Source organism: Rosa chinensis, chromosome 2 (assembly GCF_002994745.2).
Source record: "Rosa chinensis cultivar Old Blush chromosome 2, RchiOBHm-V2, whole genome shotgun sequence".
Taxonomy (NCBI): domain Eukaryota; kingdom Viridiplantae; phylum Streptophyta; class Magnoliopsida; order Rosales; family Rosaceae; genus Rosa; species Rosa chinensis.
The window spans coordinates 119,151-139,297 of NC_037089.1; the positions used below are offsets into that span (position 1 = coordinate 119,151).

The 20,147-nt window shown below is 38.5% G+C and overlaps 2 protein-coding genes across 2 annotated transcripts; one reads left to right on the forward strand and one right to left on the reverse strand.

The window, feature by feature from the left end:
• Nucleotides 1–7,117: 7,117 nt before the first annotated feature.
• On the forward strand, nucleotides 7,118–14,034 carry LOC112186298 (MLO-like protein 1). Its single transcript, XM_024324656.2, has 14 exons — nucleotides 7,118–7,231; nucleotides 7,324–7,381; nucleotides 7,464–7,741; nucleotides 8,644–8,760; nucleotides 8,939–8,999; nucleotides 9,119–9,213; nucleotides 10,217–10,291; nucleotides 10,649–10,737; nucleotides 12,074–12,123; nucleotides 12,278–12,318; nucleotides 12,649–12,858; nucleotides 12,959–13,026; nucleotides 13,177–13,237; nucleotides 13,399–14,034. Exons 1-14 carry the CDS (start codon nucleotides 7,118–7,120, stop codon nucleotides 13,702–13,704), a joined length of 1,623 nt encoding a protein of 540 aa, XP_024180424.1. The 3' UTR covers nucleotides 13,705–14,034.
• Nucleotides 14,035–14,446: 412 nt separating this feature from the next.
• LOC112186299 (guanosine nucleotide diphosphate dissociation inhibitor 2) lies at nucleotides 14,447–19,358 on the reverse strand. Its single transcript, XM_024324657.2, has 13 exons — nucleotides 19,161–19,358; nucleotides 18,544–18,606; nucleotides 18,322–18,405; nucleotides 18,101–18,208; nucleotides 17,829–18,001; nucleotides 17,394–17,505; nucleotides 17,203–17,283; nucleotides 17,052–17,114; nucleotides 16,804–16,905; nucleotides 16,319–16,443; nucleotides 15,130–15,340; nucleotides 14,971–15,045; nucleotides 14,447–14,794 (listed from the first exon to the last, which is right to left on the reverse strand). The coding sequence occupies exons 1-13, from the start codon at nucleotides 19,245–19,247 to the stop codon at nucleotides 14,744–14,746; spliced, it is 1,335 nt and encodes a 444-aa protein (XP_024180425.1). The 5' UTR covers nucleotides 19,248–19,358; the 3' UTR covers nucleotides 14,447–14,743.
• Between the last annotated feature and the right edge of the window lie 789 nt (nucleotides 19,359–20,147).

A 20,147-nucleotide genomic window follows, 5' to 3' on the forward strand; every position in this document is an offset into this window, starting at 1 on the left:
ATCTTGCGGACTTCTTTAATTTCCTTTAAGCCACAAACAAGTAGGAGAGATACTATCCTAGTGCTTTGTAATTTCTGATTTTCCTTTTGGCTTTGGGAAAGTCATGTGTCGAATAGGGATAGTCCAATATACTTACATATCTGCGTCAGCATTTGACTAGTACATGCTTGACAGCTGGAAACCACTCCATTGGTCAAGCTGACCATTCCATGCTGAAGCCACGTAATGGCTAACACCTCCCCTCAATCTCAGCAAGGGATACCACATTGAGATTGCACACAATGTTGTTTGAAGATTGGGCTCTGTAAACCTTTAGTGAAGACATTTGCAGTTTGATGTTCAGTGGGAACATATTGCAGAAGAAGATCTTGCCTCTGTAGTCTTTCTCTTACAAAGTGAAAATCATTATCCAAGTGCTTAATCCTTGAATGAAATACAGGGTTGGATCATAAAGCAAGTGCAGACAAGTTGTCACATTTCAACAGAGGAGGGGCAGGTACTCTTACCTGCAAATCACATAACACATGCCTTATCCAAGATATCTCTGCAGCAGTGTTTGCAAGAGCTCTATATTCTGCTTCTGTTGAGCTTCTCGACACTGAGCCTTGCTTCTTTGATTTCCAAGATATGGAACAATGGCCTAGATACACAATGAAGCCAGTAGTAGATCTCTTGTGGTTAATCTCTCCAGCCCAATCAGCATCACAGTAGGCATTAATGTAGGGTATACTATCACCATATTTGTAAAACAATCCCTTGCTCAAAGTTCCTTGGAGATATCTTAATATTCTCTTAACTGAAGCATAATGAACATCAGTTGGAGAGGACATGAATTGACACACAGTATTAACAGCATATGCAATATCCGGTCTAGTAAATGTCAAATATTGGAGTGCTCCAACAATACTCCTGTAAAGAGTAGGATTTGGCAAAAGATTACCTTCATCTTTGAGCAACTGAACATGGGGAAGACATGGTGAGATACATTCTCTACAAGTATTCAGACCAACCTTAACAATTAACTCTCTTGCATATTTTCTTGAGACAGAAAAATACCATTTCTCTTGTATTGAACATTGATGCCAAGGAAGTGAGACAGAGATCCAAGATCTTTCTTATCAAACACCTCACTTAACTCAGACACAACAACATTAATTCCTTCAGTATCAGATCCAGTTATCACAATATCATCGACATATAACAATAAAGCTATCACACCTTTTTGCACTTTGCTTGATGAATAGGCTAGGATCTGAATGTGAGAACTGAAAACCTATAGCTGGAAGAAAGTTGGTGAACTTTTCATTCCATGCTCTAGGTGCTTGCTTTAAGCCATAGAGTGACTTCTTTAACAAACAAACATAATCTGGATGAATGGGATCAATAAATCCTTGAGGCTGATGCATATAAACTTGTTCTTTAAGATCACCATGCAAAAATGCATTTTTAACATCCAACTGCCTTAATTTCCATTTATTCATAGCAGCTAGAGCAATCACAAGTCTAACTGTACTGTGTCTCACGACATGACTAAAAGTTTCATAATAGTCCAAACCTTTCTCTTGTCTATAACCCTGAGCAACAAGTCTAGCTTTGTACCTAGAAACTATACCATCAGGATTCCTTTTCACCTTGTATATCCATTTACTTCCTACAATGTTCTTACCTTTAGGTAGTGGAACAGGAATCCAAGTACCTTGCTTCTGGAGTGCATCAATCTCTTCATTCATTGCCAAGTCCCATTCATGTGTTCCAACAGCAGCTTTAAAGAACTTAGGCTCAATAGGCTCGTTAATATCCATAACAGAAGTAAAGCCACTGAAAAATGCAAGTTCGTCAAGAAGATTCTGTTGTACAACACAGGAGAAAGCACAAAAATCTCCAAAAGATTTCTTCTTTACAATCCCATTCTTCGCTCTTGTCAACATAGAGTGATTGTTATATGCTTGTGCTTGATCTTCAACAAATTGCAACTCTTGAGGTAAAGCAGTACTACTACTACTTTGGTCAACATGATGAGCAGTAGCTAAACTACCGTCACTCTCACAATTATAGTGGAACTATCACCATAATTAACAGAACCACCAATTTCACCACCATGTTCATCAGATTTATCAGTAGTTTCACCACCATCACTACTACCACCCCCCCCCCCAGCAGCCGAGGCAGGGAAGCCTGCAGATGGCTGAGAGCCATGCATGTGAGGAAAAGGAAGAACAACTTGCAATTGATCTAGAGTAAGTACAGGAAGCAGAGGAGATGAAGAAGAAGGAGAGAAAGAGGTGATAGAACTAGAAAAAGGATGAGGATTTAGAAGAGAAGTTGGGAGTAGAAGAAGGCTTAGGAGAAGACACAGAAAATGGAAAATGAGTCTCATCATGAATAACATGCCTGCACATCCAGAGTTTGTTTTTCTCTATGCTATAACAGAAGACACCTTTGTAACCAAGAGCATAGCCAAGAAAAACACATGTAGTTGTTCTAGGATCAAGCTTGTCATGGGAATATGGTCTAAGATAAGGATAACAAGCTGAGCCAAAGATTTTGAGAGAACTGATATCAGGAACAGATCCAAACAACTCAAAGTAAGGAGAATGCATGTTGAGAGATTTACATGGCATTCTATTGATAAGAAAGGCTGCATGAGCAACAGCATGAAACCAAAATCATTTAGGCAAGCCTGCTGCCATCAACAAAGTGATGCAAGTTTCTACAACATGTCGATTCTTTCTCTCAACAACCCCATTTTGCTGAGGAGTGTGAGGACAGGTAATAAAGTGCAAAATTCCTTTGGTGTCTAGAAAATTCCTGAAAGTTTTGCTGTTATATTCTCCTCCTCCATCAATTTGCAAGGATTGAATGGAACAATGAAACTGTGTTTGCACAAAGTTGAAGAACTTGACAAATGTAGAGTAAACATCTGAAATGAGAGGAAAAATCCATACAAACTTGGTATTATCATCAATGTAGGTGACATAGTACTTAAAGCCTTCCAAAGACAGACAAGGATCGGAGCAGCACCCCATACATCAGAGTGTACTTTCTGAAATGGAACAACTGATCTAGAGACTGATTCATTAAAAGGTAATCTATGCATCTTTCCACCAAGACAAGAAGAACACATATGAGGACTAGGATCATTGCTAAACTACACTTGAGAAAGTGATAGCATTTTAGCAGCAACATCAGAAGTAGGATGATCAAGTCTTTGATGCCAAAGAGAGGACTTGATGGCTTAACCAACAAAGGCAGTATGAGTACGTTGAGAGATAGAAGGAAATCTTGGATTTTTGAACAGAAACAATCCTTCACCATCACTCTTTCCCTTGTATAATAGAGCCTTTGTTGCTTTGTCCTGTACACAAATGTCAATATCATCCATAGTTATGTAGCAATGATTGTCTTTGCACAGTTTGTTGAAGGACAAAAGATTCATAGCAAGACTAGGCACATGTAAAACATTTTTAAGTTTAAAAGAGTGCTTGTCAGGTGTAATATCAGTAGAACCAATATGCTTTATATTCAAACCTGCACCATTGCCAATTGTGATGGAATTGTGAGACTCATAGGGATGAGCAATGGTGAGATTCCTGAGATTTGAAGTCATGTGATGAGTTGCACCAGTGTCTCCAATCCAAATCTCACTATGTTGTGTGCCAGATGGGCTAGCACCAGATGATTGTGCAGTCATAGCAGTCAAGGTAGCTGGTGGTTCAGCACCTTGATAGGCATAGTTACTCCTGTGATGGCAGTCCAGTGTTGCATGACCCTTCAGGCCACAAATTTGGCAAATTACAACAGACTGAGATGGATGATTAGATGGAACATTACTTCCGTAAAAGCAATTAACTGTAGTGTGACCATTTTTGCCACAAATCTGACACTCAGGTGAGGAACCAATATTGTTCCTATATTCACCATTGTTGCCCTTGTAATCAGGAGAAGCAAGATTTTGGAAGCATTTGCTTGCTATGTGGCCTTTCTTGTGACAATACTCACACTCAGCATTTTGATAACAGTTATTAGCATTGTGACCTCATTTACCACATATCTGACATTCAACACTGTTGTAACTCCTGAAACCTGCTTGATCATTCTCATAAACGAGTTGCTTGCTATTACTCCAATCAGCATGTCTCCCATTATTGTTATTCCATACTCCTTTGCCTTTATCACTGCTAAATGATCTAGTGGGGCCTTTATTTCTGTCATTAGCATTGAACCTGTATCCATTTCCTCGAGGTGCCATTGCAGTCATAGATCCTGTAGAGATGAACTGAGGTTCAATATCTCTTTCAGCAGCTAAGAGTTGAGCCCTGAATTCCTTAAGTGAAATAGAGCTGTCACGAGCATGAATGACAGTCTTTATCATTGAGTACTCATCAGGTAAACCATTCAAGGTGACCACCACAATATCCTCATCTGCTATAGCCACTCCAACAGACTGCAACTGATCTCTGGCATGCTTAATACGAAGTAGATACTTGTCAATTGAGTCTGCTCCCTTATTGATGGTCTGCAGGTCAGTTTTGAGCTGAATAATGTTGGCTCTTGAGACAGTAGAAAACCTTTCTTGCAAAGCTAGCCAGGCTTCTCGAGATGAGCAACATCCAACAATGATTTCCATGATATCATCATCAAGAGTGGCTATTAATAGACCAAGTAAGGCCTTGTCAGTTTTCTTCCATTGCTTATAAGCTTGAGTGATCTCATTAGTCACAGTCCCATCCTCAGTAAGAGCAAGACGAGGAGGACATGGATAGGTACCATCAAAGAAACCAAAAAGATCATTTCCTTCGAGAATAGACTGGAATTGAAAGCTCCACTTGACAAAATTGGTTTCACTTAAGCGAACAGTGATCATACTCAGCAATGAGTTAACATCAGATTGTGTAACAGTCATGATGACGGATAATGAGTCTACAGTTTATCAAACTCTTTGATTAACCAAATATTATCAAACTCGTATCTACTGCAGTATAGTCGCACAAGCAATCAGGTTATCAATCTCGTTTTATCACATATCTCACAATATTATATTCCTCACAGCATGATTTTCCTTCAATAAATCTCATTATCATCTCAGTTATATCTCAATCACTATCAATTATACCAGATCCATATATCTCGAAGATTCAACACCTCAAAATCAGTACAAATTTCACAAGAGACTGAAGATCTAAACCGCAAGTCATAGATTGATATGAAAAGTTTAGATGCAGTAAAATCGAAGCACAATAAACCACTTCACAAGTGAAAACAAGTAATCGAAGCCAGAATCAGAACCTTAGAAGCAGAAAGCGAAGATCTAGGGTTTAGTCGAAGCACCGTGAGATTGACGAAGACGAAGTGCGAGCTGCATTAACAAGCAGTAATAGTAAGAGAAGCTCAGGATCAAGAGCCATAGCTCTGATACCATGATAACATGAAATCCATGGCCAACCTTACAAGCACAGTGAAGCTAGAGAGAGATGAAAATGAAAGAACAATCTGGAGCAAAATCCTTGAGAGTTTTTCTAATTAATACAAAAGTACCAAATTCTTATTACAACAAACCCCTATTTATAGTAACCCCACACAAACTGGAAAATATGAAAAACATCTAAAAAATCTCTGCGCCAGCATTTGACTAGTGCATGCTTGACAGCTGGAAACCACTCCATTGGTCAAGCTGACCATTCCATGCTGAAGCCACGTAATGGTTAACAGAGACAAGCCCGGCCACCATCAATCTAGTTTGTTAGTCATATAGTTGGTATAGAAAATAAAACGGACCAAATAATATAATGTAAATAGTTAGATATGGATTCTATACACCTGCCTATATGTCTTATACTCTTATGAATTAAACAATATGTGATATCATGTAATTCAGTACTAATTCCAGACAATTTTTAACGTGCGTATATTAAATAATTAAGTAGTTGATTAATCAAGGTGAAGAAATCTGAGCATGACAGGTAGGGGTTTGAAATTGAATCCAACATATATATAAGATGCATGCCTTGCTAAAATGATGAACGGAAAAGGAGTCGATCTCCTTATTTGTTATAGGAGCGCGCGATCGAGCAACAGGTAGAAATACGCGTTTTATAATGCATAGAAGCTTCCAATGCTCCAAAGTCTCAAGGTCCCAAACAAAGAAACAATTAAACGCGTAATTTGCAGCTAAATTGTAAATTAGTAGATCCTAGTTCTTGCCCTATATATATGGCTATATAGTAGCATGATGGTCTTGACTATAGCTAGCGCTGCAGCGCGCGGGCAGATGCGCGCAGATTGAAGCATCTTAATTAACTCATTGGCCACCTTGTTCACGTACTATATGATATGCTGCGTGTTGTTTTTCACGTACTAGGAGCCTAAAAACCATCGTAATATAGCAGATTGTTCCATCGACCAACTCCATTTGAGTTGCTTCATATTTATATAATATCAATTAGATGAGGACGTATATAGTGTAGGTAAAGTGGTAAACGAGTCGATACAAATTAATTAGCTAGCAGATTATCCGAATTCCTCCGTAAAAGTCTATTTGCAAGGAAGATAGCTACTAGCTAGCTAGCTAGGTGTATATGGCCCGGCCGCGACTGCGAGTCAACAAAACATCCTATAATATACAGTATATGAAGGGAGGCCGGCATTTGTAGTCGATGTCTCTCCATGATGAAGTAGCTAGAGTAAGTCAGTCAAGATTAAGACTGCGCTGTAAACCCTACGTACCTGCCACAACCGCAGCCACGGCTTCTTCCACAAATATATATGACCATTTCTATCATCCTGGTCCAAGTCCTCATACATTTATAATATTCTTCTTCTCGTTTCCCATCGATCGGCCGGCGTCGTTGTCCAGTCTTTGTTCGGCCTTCCTCCCGTTTAATCATAAATAAATATCAGTACTATTGAGCAAATAATCTACTTATAAATATTATATAAACAGAGAGAGACAGATCCACACACACACATTGAATGATAGAAATTAAGAACATGCAGGGTCGAGGTCAGGTAGCGACCAGAGTACTAGTCTCTGGTGCTTAATTGCTAGCTAGCCAGGCAGGACCAACAACACTAGCCACGATCGCGCCACATCCTTGTCAGCGACAGAGATCGATCGATCATGGCCGGAGGAACAACGTTGGAGTACACGCCGACATGGGTGGTGGCTTTTGTGTGTTCCGTTATAGTCTTCATATCTTTAGTAGTCGAGCGATTACTTCACTACACTGGCAAGGCATGTCTACAGTCTACCTGCACCTCTAGCTCCACCTCTCTAAAATTAATCTCCTTTTATGTTTAATTTGTTTTTTCCTTCACTGCGTACAGTATCTCAAGAGAAAGAACCAGAAACCTCTCTTCGAGGCCTTGCAGAAGATCAAAGAAGGTCCTCCGATCCATCAATTCATTTGTCCATTTTTAATTTCTTCTCTTTTTATTGATCCGTCTGAAATGATAGTTTAATGCAGAGCTGATGCTTTTGGGGTTTATATCACTCCTGCTGACGGTGTTACAAGGACCTATAGAAAAGATCTGCATATCGGAGAAACTGGCCAGTCATTGGCTGCCTTGCAAAGAAGAGTCGAAGTCAACGTCAACGACTGCCCATTTCCAGACCAGTAGCTTCTTCAGCAGTAATTATTATTCTCGGCAGCTGCTGGTTTTTCCAGCCGGGACTGCCCGTCGCCTTCTTGCAGATGACGCTGAGTCGACCTCTGAATCTGGTTCCACCGGCTCATGTCCAGAGGTAGGTCAATGTCAATAATTGGTATTGTGCAAGAATCAGTATTATTCAACCAACTTGCTCCATTCTTGTCCTTATTGGTCTAAAACTGCAAACTGTACCCCCTTTCTTGATATTAATTAATTAGCCAATTAACAATATTATTTAAGTAGCCAACCTGATAACAGCATATAATAGCAGCCAAATCGATTTTAATACGTGCGAGGTAGACCCATCTATCATAGTTTGAGAAACCAGAACGTTTCAGATTAAGTGCCACGAGAATCAAGCTCATGAGGCAAAACTGAAATTAATTTACGAACAAAATAAACGAGTGACGTGTTACATACTTGATCCATGAAAAATTTATCTGTTGTATTTCTACATACCACCAATTATTACTAGTTTTCTGTCCCTAGTTTGTGGGTGTAAAAGAAGTTTGGGATTTGAGTCATTTGACTACATCACAGTGAAATAATGATCCATACATGTTACATTCAATCAAGTTGTAGAATGAGTGATTTTTACATATTTGACACTTTGGTCACTCACTTTTTAAATATATCACTTTGGTCACTCGACTTTAACTCTGTTATTCACTTTAGTCACTTTGTTAATTTTTTTTCATTAAAAAAAACTTCATTTGTCACGATATAAATAATAATTTCTTTCAACAAATTGTGAAAAATTGAGAAATCTGAATTGGAATAATTGAGAGAAGTGATTAAAGCAAGACAAAATGCTCATTTAGTTACTAAAGTGATTGACAGAATAATAGTTGAGTGACCAAAGAGATATATTTGAAAATTGAGTGACCAATATGGCAAATGAGTTATAGTTGAAAGATCATTTGTAAAAAAAATTTCCTTTACAATCTTGAAATTATTTTGAATACTGATCTGCTTTTATGTAATCTTATTTTCTAGGGGAAGGTCCCATTGCTATCCACGACTGCATTGCACCATCTGCATATCTTCATCTTTGTGCTAGCTGTGGTGCATGTGACTTTCTGTGTTCTAACCATTATTTTTGGAGGAATTAAGGTAACTTCTCAAGCGCTTTTAACGTATATATACCACCAAGATTCTCTGCATGCTAGATAGCTAGCTTGCATATGCTTTTGAATACGCATGTTTTTTTGTTTTTTTTTTTTCCATTAATTCTTGTTGCATATACACGTGCCAACTAACTAAGCTCTGGTTTCCAATTTATCGGAGGTAGATACGTCAATGGAAACAATGGGAAGATTCTATAGTAAGAAAAGAGTACAATCCAGAAGAAGGTAATGCTTCTCTTTGTATATGGTACACCGTATACGTACGTATGCATATTATTAATATGGTATAGTTGAAATTTTTTTGCAATTAATCTATATGTTTTGTTACGTGCGTGCTCTTGCAGTTTTGACACAGAAGTTCACCGCCGTCCAAGATCATGATTTCATCAGAGGTCGTTTTCTGGGTATCGGAAAGAATCTAGCTTTTCTGGGTTGGTTGGTGAGTCATGCTAGTAATTTAGTAAATTGGTAATTTAGCTAGTAATCAATTACTAAAAAACTCAGCAGAAAGTAACTTGTCTATTTTCCAAAAAAAAAAAGAGCTTAGTAACTTGGGTAACACTGGATAGTAATGTTACTAATGTACCTAGCTAATGAGTAATCGATTGGGATTAGGGGCAATACTGCTCTCTTTTTCACATAATTAATTTTCCATTCATCAGTACGTAATAAACCGGATAGATCTTGTATATGTATCGCTAGCCTTGGGACGACTCTAATGAGTACCTGATAAATGCAGATCGGCCAGGAACTATAAAGTTGGCACCATATATAATGGTCTTATTAATAGGTTTATACCTTTTTCAAAATGTTTGAAGAAAATAGCACTTCAATTTCAGCTTGTGAAAGTCTACATTATCTTTTAATGAAAGAATTAGGCCTGTAAACGCTCATAACCAATTTGTACTGAGCACTGCGATTCACTACGAACTTGTAGGAACTTTTCGGAGCTTTGATTACATTTTAGGGAAAATTTCACAAATTGTCACTCAACTATGACTCATTCGACACTTTGGTCACTGAAGTTTCAAATATATCACCTTGGTCACTCAACTATTACATTGTTAATCACTTAAGTCACTTTGTTAATTTTTTTCATTAAAAAAAATTATAAAAAATACTTTTTGGGTGACTTAAGTGATTGACAGTATAATAGTTGAGTGACCAAAGTGATATATTTGAAACTTCAGTGACCAAAGTGATATATTTGAAACTTCAGTGACCAAAGTGTCGAATGAGTCATAGTTGAGTGGCCATTTATGAAATTCTCCCTACATTTTATTAAATTTAATTAATTACACCATCTCTCATATATACATGCCATCTTCTATAAGATTTTGAGCAAAAATACAAATCCCATGATGGGGACCTTAATTATGTGGTGCTGGACACATATACAATTCATAATTAATATTCTTCCTCCTACCTATCTCCTTTTTCAGATTGCATATTTCAAACAATTTTATGGGTCTGTGACCAAAACAGACTATATGACAATGCGACTAGGCTTCATCAAGGTAAGCCATAAGTACATTAGTTGCTGTTAAAAATTAATCTTGCTTCTTTTTTGCCTCTTTGTGCTTAGTAATTTTGTGAAAAGTTAATTCTTTCGCAGACAATTAGTTATGGAAAATACTTCAGTACATTAATGTACCGATACATCAAGTAGACTAGATTCAATACAGATGTAGACTAGCTCGGTACAAGGGTAGACTAACTCTATGCATGTCTACCCATGTACTGAGCTAGTCTACCTCTGTATTGAACGTAGTCTACTTGATGTATCGGTACATTAATGTACTGTAGACGATCTCATTAGTTATACTCCTGTTTCAGATCTTAAAGTATTTTTTTATGTGTATATTTTCACGTAGACACATTGCAAGGGAAATCCAAATTTTAATTTCCACAAGTACATGGTACGTGCCCTTGAAGCGGATTTCAAGAAAGTCGTTGGAATAAGGTCAGTTGCAATATTTACAAGCAATCTCACATCATGGATATATATATATATATATATATATATATATATATAGAGGCCCGATCACAGGGTGGACGTCGATGCTGCAGCAACTTTCAGGCTGCGGCGGCCGCCCGGGCCTTGCCGGACAGAGGCCGGAGGCATCCCAGACTGCTTTTGGGCAGCGATCGAGGTCAGAGGAGATCGAGGTTGAAGGTTCTGCGCAGCGCTACAACCTGGTCGCCAGTGACTCCACTCGACTGCAGACTGGTCCGTCTGACTCCTGGCCTCCGTCAGACATGCGGCGCAGCGCCGTCGCAACCTCAGCGGAACAAAAGCATCGACGTCCACTTCTGAACGGCTTCGTGTGTGTGTGTGTGTGTACAGGCCCGATCACAGACAGACGTCTGCACTATCGCTAAAGTACGAACATCGACGCAGAAGCCGGTTTTAGGCCGCGACGGCGGCGCGAGGCTTTCTGGACGGAGGCCAGAGGCATCCCAGACGACTTCTGGGCAGCGATCGAGGTTGGGGTTGTAGGTTTTTGGGCAGCGACCTCACCTGCAACTGCAGGTTCTGGCCAGCGCTGCAAACCGGTCGCCGGCGACTCCATCCGACAACAGACTGGCTTTGTAGACCCTTGACCTCCGTCCGACAAGCCGCGATGCGCCGTCGATGCTTGATCGAGGCTGGAGGAGCGACGTCCGCACTTTTTCGGACATCCGCTCTCGAATGGCTCCATGTATATATATATATATATATATATATATATATATATATATATATATACAGATCCTATCCAGAACGAGGCATCGCTTTGAAATTTCAGAGCGAGGTTAGGGTTTATGGTCACTTTTCGGTCGCATATCCACATCTCAACCGTTCAGTTTTTAGATACTAATGTATAGATCATCTCTGCAAAATTTCAACTAAATTAATGGTCTTTAAGGTATCTAACTCGCTTAAACCAATGGACGAACTGAATCTGTCCAACCTGAACCGTACTAGCTTTAAGGCAGTTATCAATGCCTTAACGACCATCAATTTGGCTGAAATTTTGTAGAGATGATCTATACATTAGTACCTAGAAACTGAACGGTTGAGATGTGGATATGCGACCGAAAAGTGACCCTAAACCCTAACCTCGCTCTGAAATTTCAAAGCGATGCCTCGCTCTGGATAGAATCTGTATATATATATATATATATATATATATATATAGTTTCAATGGTCGCTAACCTGCTATTATACATAAATTAACCTTAAATTCTTAATTAGCTGCTGCCATTATCACTCTTAGTTGCTAGCTTTATATTAACTCCTTAACAATGATTTGCAGTTGGTACCTTTGGATCTTTGTGGTCATCTTCTTGTTGCTAAATGTCGCTGGTAAGCTACCTTTTACTTTATTCTATTCTGTTTAATTTGGATCATAATCAACCATAATATCATCTCCATTAATCTGCAACCTGCGTAGAGCTAGGATTTTTAAACCATGAAGCTAAGTACTTACGATGTTTCTAAACATGTCTATCTTATACAGGTTGGCATGCCTATTTCTGGATAGCATTCGTTCCTTTCTTTGTAAGTTCTCCAAAAGGACCAAAACTCCTTATTCTACTTCAAATGCAGGCATGACAGACTGATTACTGTGTGTGTGTGTGTCTGTCTGTGTACTTTTTGGTAATATACCAGTATTTCTCTCACTACAGATGCTTAATTATGAGTTGCAGTTTATGAATGACATGCAATTCTTAATTTTCACATGCATGCATGCCTGCGTTTCCAGTAGTTCTGTTCCTTAATTATATAAAATTGTGTAAATATACATCAATACCTTTATATTATGTTAATCGTTAATTACTAATTGTCGTCTCTCCTATATAAATGAACATACGTACTATGTACGTACAGCTTTTACTTGCTGTTGGCACCAAGTTGGAGCATGTTATAATCCAATTAGCCCATGATGTTGCCGAGAAGCACATTGCAATAGAAGGAGACTTGGTGGTTCAACCTTCAGACGATCACTTTTGGTTCCACAGGCCTCGATTGGTTCTCTTACTGATTCATATCATCTTGTTCCAAAATTCTTTTGAACTAGCATTTTTCTTCTGGATATGGGTATGTACCTGCATGACATCCACGTGCGCATAAGAATTAATTGATATTATTCCTAATATTATTGCCAGGTAATGATCATCAATCGATCTCTTGCATGCAGATTCAATATTCCTTTAATTCCTGCATGATGGGGAAAATTGGTTACGTTATCCCAAGACTTATAATCGGGTAAGCTACTAACTAATACTTGTCGAGATATGTTTGTTTGTATGCCTGCGCATAATGTGTACGTACATACTAATTGCATTGATTGTGTACATATGTGATATATCTGATATGTTTGTTGTTCTCTCCTGTATGGAATTATATCTATGTCAGAGCATTTGTCCAGTTCGTCTGCAGCTACAGTACGTTACCCCTCTACGCAATTGTCACACAGGTGAGTAATGTTGAAGGATTAATTAACATAATTAATTTATATATAGTTAGAGTTTGAAGATTAGCTAGATAGATTTTAGAGGAGAGGCATATAATGACAGGTCGAGAATCAACTTGTATGTATGATATAATATTTGAGTACTTAATTGTGTATTGAATTAGATGGGAACAACTTTTAAGAAGGCAATATTCGACGAACACGTACAAGAGGGCCTTGTTGGGTGGGCTAAATCGGCAAAAAAGCACCAGGCGGCGTTAAGAAAGGCGGCTACTAATGGCAGCAGTAGTAATGGTTCTAGCCAAGTAAGTCATAGCAGCAAATACAAATTGCACAGCGAAGAGGCAACTTCTGTGTCCAAGACATCATCGGCGACACTTGAACTGGCTCAAGTTGGAAATAAGGAGTCTTCCGTGCATGTGGGAGAAATTCAGCCTCATCAACTGCCGCCAGCCAATGATCATGTATAGAAATTCGATCGACCGACCGACCAAAATGTCTGAATGATTTCAATCAGTGAAACAACGGAAACTACATGCTTGCAATTGGAATTAAAGAAACCAGAGAAGCAGCTAGCTATGTATAACCTTTCATTTATGTTCTTGTTAATTAAGCCACTCCTCCCCCTCCCATAGCACAAGTCCCTTTTTTTCTTTTTCCGTGCCCATTTCCTCAACTCTACAGAATTTCATACCACCTGTATCTGGGTTCTGGCATCATGTATTCTGGAATGTGGACCATACACACCCTACCAGCCGAGCTGCTTAATTTATAATGAATTTTGTTCTACTGCATGTTAACAACATTTATACTTCTGTTGTTCTAACAATATAATGTAGAGTCTAGGTGCCGGAACTTATTCTTATGCAGTTTTGTAACTGCCACCATGTCTACTGCTGGAAGTTTCTTAGTGAGAGCAAGAGCGCATATCAGAGCTAGTTACTCAACATGCCACACTTGCTCTGCAACATGCAGGCAAAAATACTTTCCAGTTCGGCTAATTTTTCATACATACGACCCTAAACGAAAACCTTCAGAATGCACCCAAAAGATATATCCCTTGATGACTTCATACCATATATTGGAACACTGTGACAGTTCCAGGATTCATATCTTCGCTTTTTTCTTTGGTTGAAAATAATCTTCATCAAGACTAAAAGGGCAGGCCCAAAGGTAAGAAATAAGGCCGAGCCTGGACACAGACAAAACTCCTCAAGTATATGCTCGCAGGCAAACACAAAGCAGAAAATGTGCCATATGATATGGCACGCATCATTTAAATGCCTCCACACAAGTGCATGTCCAAAATCTAGACATGTTTTAAGGTAATATTTTTCTTTTTCTTTTAAAGGATGTTTAAAGAACGGAAAACAACATTACATTACATATGAGTCTCTGATTAAAAGTAAAAAAAACCATACAGTCCTCCACCTGCGCCCAGCAACTTAAGCAGTCAAAGTACTTGGAACAAAGGACTATTGTAACAGCAAACTGAACAGGCAGTTCCACTCATTCTTCGGCAGCACTAGCAGCACTTAGGTCCACGCTAAGATCAAGAACCTGATGAAGCATTCCATGTAACCAGTTAACCCTTGTTAAATAGAAAACACACTCGAACACAGAGAAAAGATATGAGGGCTTGTTAGTCAACAGGAGTTTGCGGAGCAGCAACTCTTTAAGTAATGACGAGGAAAAACATTTGAACCAATTTATCCTTGTATGATTGAATTTCTTACCTTCCCTGTTATCAAGGTATACATGTTGAGTACATCCATGACAGTGGACTCAAAGTGTGTTGTGGCATCATAACTCTGTTGACCATAAAAAAAGGCATTTGTCAAGTGTACATCATCCATAAAACTTGAAAATACAGGCCAAGGTTGAACATGACTCACAGTTGATATAAAGCAATTGTCCAAAGAGGGTTCATTGACCGGCTCATATCTGTCATAAATATCAAAAAATATCTCTTCAACAGGCCCTAAAAGGTCAATTCCTGGCTTTAGCTCAGTATGTGGATTATCAGTTTCCGCCTCTGTTGACACAAACGCAATAAACTTTCCCTTTGGAGCAACATTGTGAGAGTAAGAGGAACAGAAGAGATACCTGTTTCATTCATTAAAACATCACAGTGCAGCCTGAAGAAATAAAATAGAATACAGAGAGAGAGAGAGAGTAGAAAAGCCATAGTCTAAGGTATATAAGATCCCAAGAGAGGTCTCTTCTACATGCCAGCTTTTTCCCTTTCTGGTAGGCACTTTGGCCATGAAGTTGTATTAGGATGAATTTATGCATTACACAAATGTTGTCATGGACCCCTTCTAACAGTAACCGAGTAAGGCGATGTATAGATGACTAAATGAAAAACCGCTCAAACCACTGTAAGTGGCCTAGTGGTTCTTGCCTAGTTGGGTGTGCTCCCCAACCCAGGTTCGAAGTCCGAAGCTGTCAAAGTGGCCAGGCACTGTGCTGCAATGCACAGTTGGAGCATTTCACATGTGCCGAAGGGGTTTATCTTGGGCCTAGGAATCCTTTTGGGTTCCCCTTGACAAAGTCAAAAAAATGAAAAACCCCTCCGAGAAAATCATTCCATTCCCAATAGTATAGCATAAATAAAACAACTCGGGCTCAATTAGCATTTTAATGTCACACAAATTATACAATTTCCATCGTCCCAAAAAAAAAAAAAGTATTAAGGATACAATGAAAGCCACTTCTTTCTCATGGATAACAGAAGCTAGTCATGGAATTGTTTGTTGGTAGACCTATATTGAGAAAAACCTTCCCAACTAGCCATGTTGAGTAGGAAGAAAGAAATCACATCAGACTCTGAACATACCCTAAAATAGGACTCAGAGTTTCAAAGGTTTCCAGACTTACAGAGCCATGATATGTCCAGATGCTCAACTAATCAGACTTGTTTAGCATATTCAACTAATCAACTAGAAGTTATTTCTCTTTAACACCATTAGGCCCTCTCAAAGAAATGAAATAAAAAAAAAATTACATCCAGTTCTACTCCTACTTAATATCGCAGAAATGAAATGCATAAGAGCATTCGTTGCAGTATATAGAAAAACTTACATATCTGATCTGCGACCCAGCTGCTTTTGTGGCAGGATAACCTGCACTGAATGAGAATCATTTGTGTTTGGAATCGGGTGGCTCATTATGGCTATAGCCCTTGCAACCTTACCAACCTTTCTGACCTGTTGAAATGCATTGAATCTTCAGTTTAAGTACGAGATAACAGCATTTTTCTTAACCCTTCAAAGTTTGATATAGAAGAAACGCGAAGATATAGGGGCCTATAAATAAATAGAAGCATCTGCATTTCCAAACAGTAGTTGTAATATATTGATATTATAATCCCATCACTAGGAGTAGGATGGGATTATTATATCAATCTATTTGCAGTTTCTTCACTCTGTTTAATTCCAGAAGACTCCTCGTCCATCTCATTTGCACTTTCTTTCTTCAAAATATTTATTGTTTCTTAACAATTTACCACATTAAGAAAACCAGAGCCTCAAATTTTATGCAAACTCAGAAGAATCATAACAATTTACCTTGTTGGGTAAGTAAGAAGGGTCACAGACAACTTTTGTGCACTTGGCAGTTTCACCTTCAGATGTGACACCAATAACTTTCCCTTCCTCATTGAACTCCACCTGGCATCAGGCAGGAGACAACTCAGTGTCTAGACCAAATAACATGAGCACAGCACTTTCCAATTATAGAGTAGAGAAAAAAAAAGTGATGCAATAGTTGCAAATAGTGTTAGATCCATAAAACATGTGAAGGAAAGTAGGAGTACCTTGCATTCAGGTTTATTAAGCATATAAGTACCACCATAAACCGCACTAAGACGTGCAAATGCCTGCATAAAGCCCCACTCAGAAAAGAAATGAATATCCTTACTGACTTTCACAACAGTTATACTCGAATATAAAAACAGAGGGACAGACCTGAGGAAGCTCTCCTAGTCCATACAAAGGATAAATGTATGGAGATCCTCCTTGAAAACGTGCAATAGATTCCGCATAAAGCTATGACAGAAACAATAGGGAAAACTCAAGTGCATGACAATGACGAAACATCTGATACACAAAACTAAAGATCTAGATACAAAAACCAACTCATCTCAGCCAGTACTTACCTTCATCCTTTTCACAGTATCCAGTGCAGGTTCATCTAGGTAGCGATCATCTCTATGAAGGGCTAAAGCATGCCCAATGAAGTCAATAGTGTTGTCATCAAGACCATATTTTCTGTTGCAACATTGACCACACAAAGAATTAACAAATGTTCTCGGGTGCTTAGCATATTCATTACATGTACGTTATCAACCAAAATTGAATACCTCTTTCTTTAGAGTAATTAACTATATACCCTATAAAATAGAGGTAACCATTGGTCAATTAAATTTATCCATCAAGTATTATGTCCACCAACTAATATGCATTCTTAAGATTCAAATTTAAAAAAATATATATATATATATATTGTTGGTCTATCGAGATTAATTCTTTAGAATCCTGTCAAACTGCATCACAGAAATCATTTTCAGAAAGGGTAACATCCAAGCACTTACGCAATCAATTCTCTAGTTGTCACTCTTGTTAAGTCCATTCCCTCGTGTGTTTTGGGATCGCTTTCATTATAATCTTGAACATATATGAAGAACTTGCGCGCACGGCGCTTTTCAAATAGACCCATGAGTGGAGATTTAAGTGCCTCCATATCATTTGCTGGAACCTTGTGAACCTATTGCAATGGATATACCACTCATAATGATGGAGATCAATTTTATACATCAATGTGTAAGAATAATCAAGAAGTATCGCAAGTCGGCAAAAGTTTTACCTTTCCTTTATTATAGACAAAACTGCCATCCACAGCTTTGAAGGACAAATACTTGGTAACATCTGTATGAATGAGGACACGCACTAGAGTTCCATTGGCCATCATAAACTACACAGAGAAAATAAAACAGTTTAGGGAAACTTAAAACAAATAAAACTAACCCGTAGCTTGTGAGCAAAGCACAATGCAAAGCAATGTAGAATATGACAGACAAAATGTACCTTAGGGACCATGTCCACATTATAATCCCTACTAGAGCCCAACTGTGCTGGGGGCTTATCATCTCCCCTGAACCTCTTCCAGAGCTGCCAGAAAATAGTGTATAGATCACAAAAACAAAAAAACTCAAAACTAAAGGTTAATTAAAACAGTGAGGCACCCATAATACAAGTATAAAACTAGTACTTGGTCACAAGTTAAAGATTAAGCAGCAGAAATTGGACCTGAATAAGATTAAGTGATGCACACTCTCCTCCGTAATAGTCATTCCTATCCATGTGTAGAACCTGGATCACAAGATGCAAATAGCTATCATATAAGTGCTTTATCAACATTAAGTGATCTTTAGCAAAAGAAGCGGAAAAAACGTGCAGACTATTCTTTAAACGGGTAGTAAATATATACACAGAAAAGAGGAAGAGGCCTACATAAAAATGATCGGAACAGAAATGAATACAATAAAGAATTATTCTAAATTTGGTAGGTTACAATTCCAAGTTTCAAGCACAGACAAAGGACAACTTGAGTATAGAATCCGCAACAGAAATGAGAAAATTCTTTGCCAAATGTTTGGCGGTTGAGGATCGTTAAAAATCAAGTTGAGAATCCAGTCAATCCTTATTTTGACCGGCAGTTTAGCTGCTCGGATCAAAGCCAGTTGAAGCATCAAGTATGCTAATTAAGATCAAGTGAAAAGCAAAAACACTAGTACACGGAAACGAATGGAGGAAGATTAAATAGTGGGTGGTAAAGTGGGGTGAATCATGTAGATCTATCTGCCCGATTGCAATTGCAAACGGATCTCATGGATCCCCGATTGGTAAGGCAAGAAGACTAGTACCTTGAGGCCGTCAACCGAGAGAAGACCGCTGAGGATGCATTCCTTCAGACCAGTTCCCAACACTATGACGTCATACTCTTCATCCATTGCTCCCCTGGTTTCGTTGATCTAACAGATCACACAGACTTTCTAGGGTTTTGGTCTCACCTCTCTTCTCTGTTTCTCACCGTGTCTATCTCTGTCTTGCTGTGTCAATAACTCCGAAAGAGATGCAAACCAAATAAAATAAGGTAAAAATTACCCAACGAATATATTTTATTATTTTTTTTTTTTGGTGAATATATGCTTTGTGTGTTTAGTAGGAAAAGCTCACCGGGATCTAGCGGATTTTTATTTTTATTTAGTGTGGCTAATTTTAAGTTTTGATTTAATAAAATTGTAAAATACATGAGAGACGAATATAGACACCATCAGATTACAATACTCATCAAGAGTCAATTAAAACACATTGTTTAACAAGCACAACTAGGCAGAGTGCTCTATTGGCTACTCCATTTGTTTTACTATTGTGGTGACATACCGGAAAGTAAAAACTTACTCAAAGCCATGATATACTAATAAGATCAGTTTTCCCACTATCGTGCCATATGAACATAAATCCAATGATATTTAGTTTCACTATGCCACTAAGAGATTGCGACAATTTGACAAAGTTAGGAACTCGCCCCCTACCTATAGTGGACACACTACTACCACTAAGAGATTGTGACCATTGCCAATGCAATGAACTCACCACCAACCTAGAGCAAATAAGGAACATAGAGTGCACAGACCAGGACCAAGCCCACCTCGCTTTGCCAATAAATGGTAGTGATTTATTACCGGCAAAAGCCATCGACAAACTAAACACTTTAAAGGAGCGAAACTAGTAAAACAACAAGTAAGAACGCCTTGGCCCAATTGGGCCCAATAAGCAATGGAGTTGTAGCAGCCCACAAACCCTGCACCAAAAGCACCATCGTAGTCTCATTGATCCAGTCGCACCAC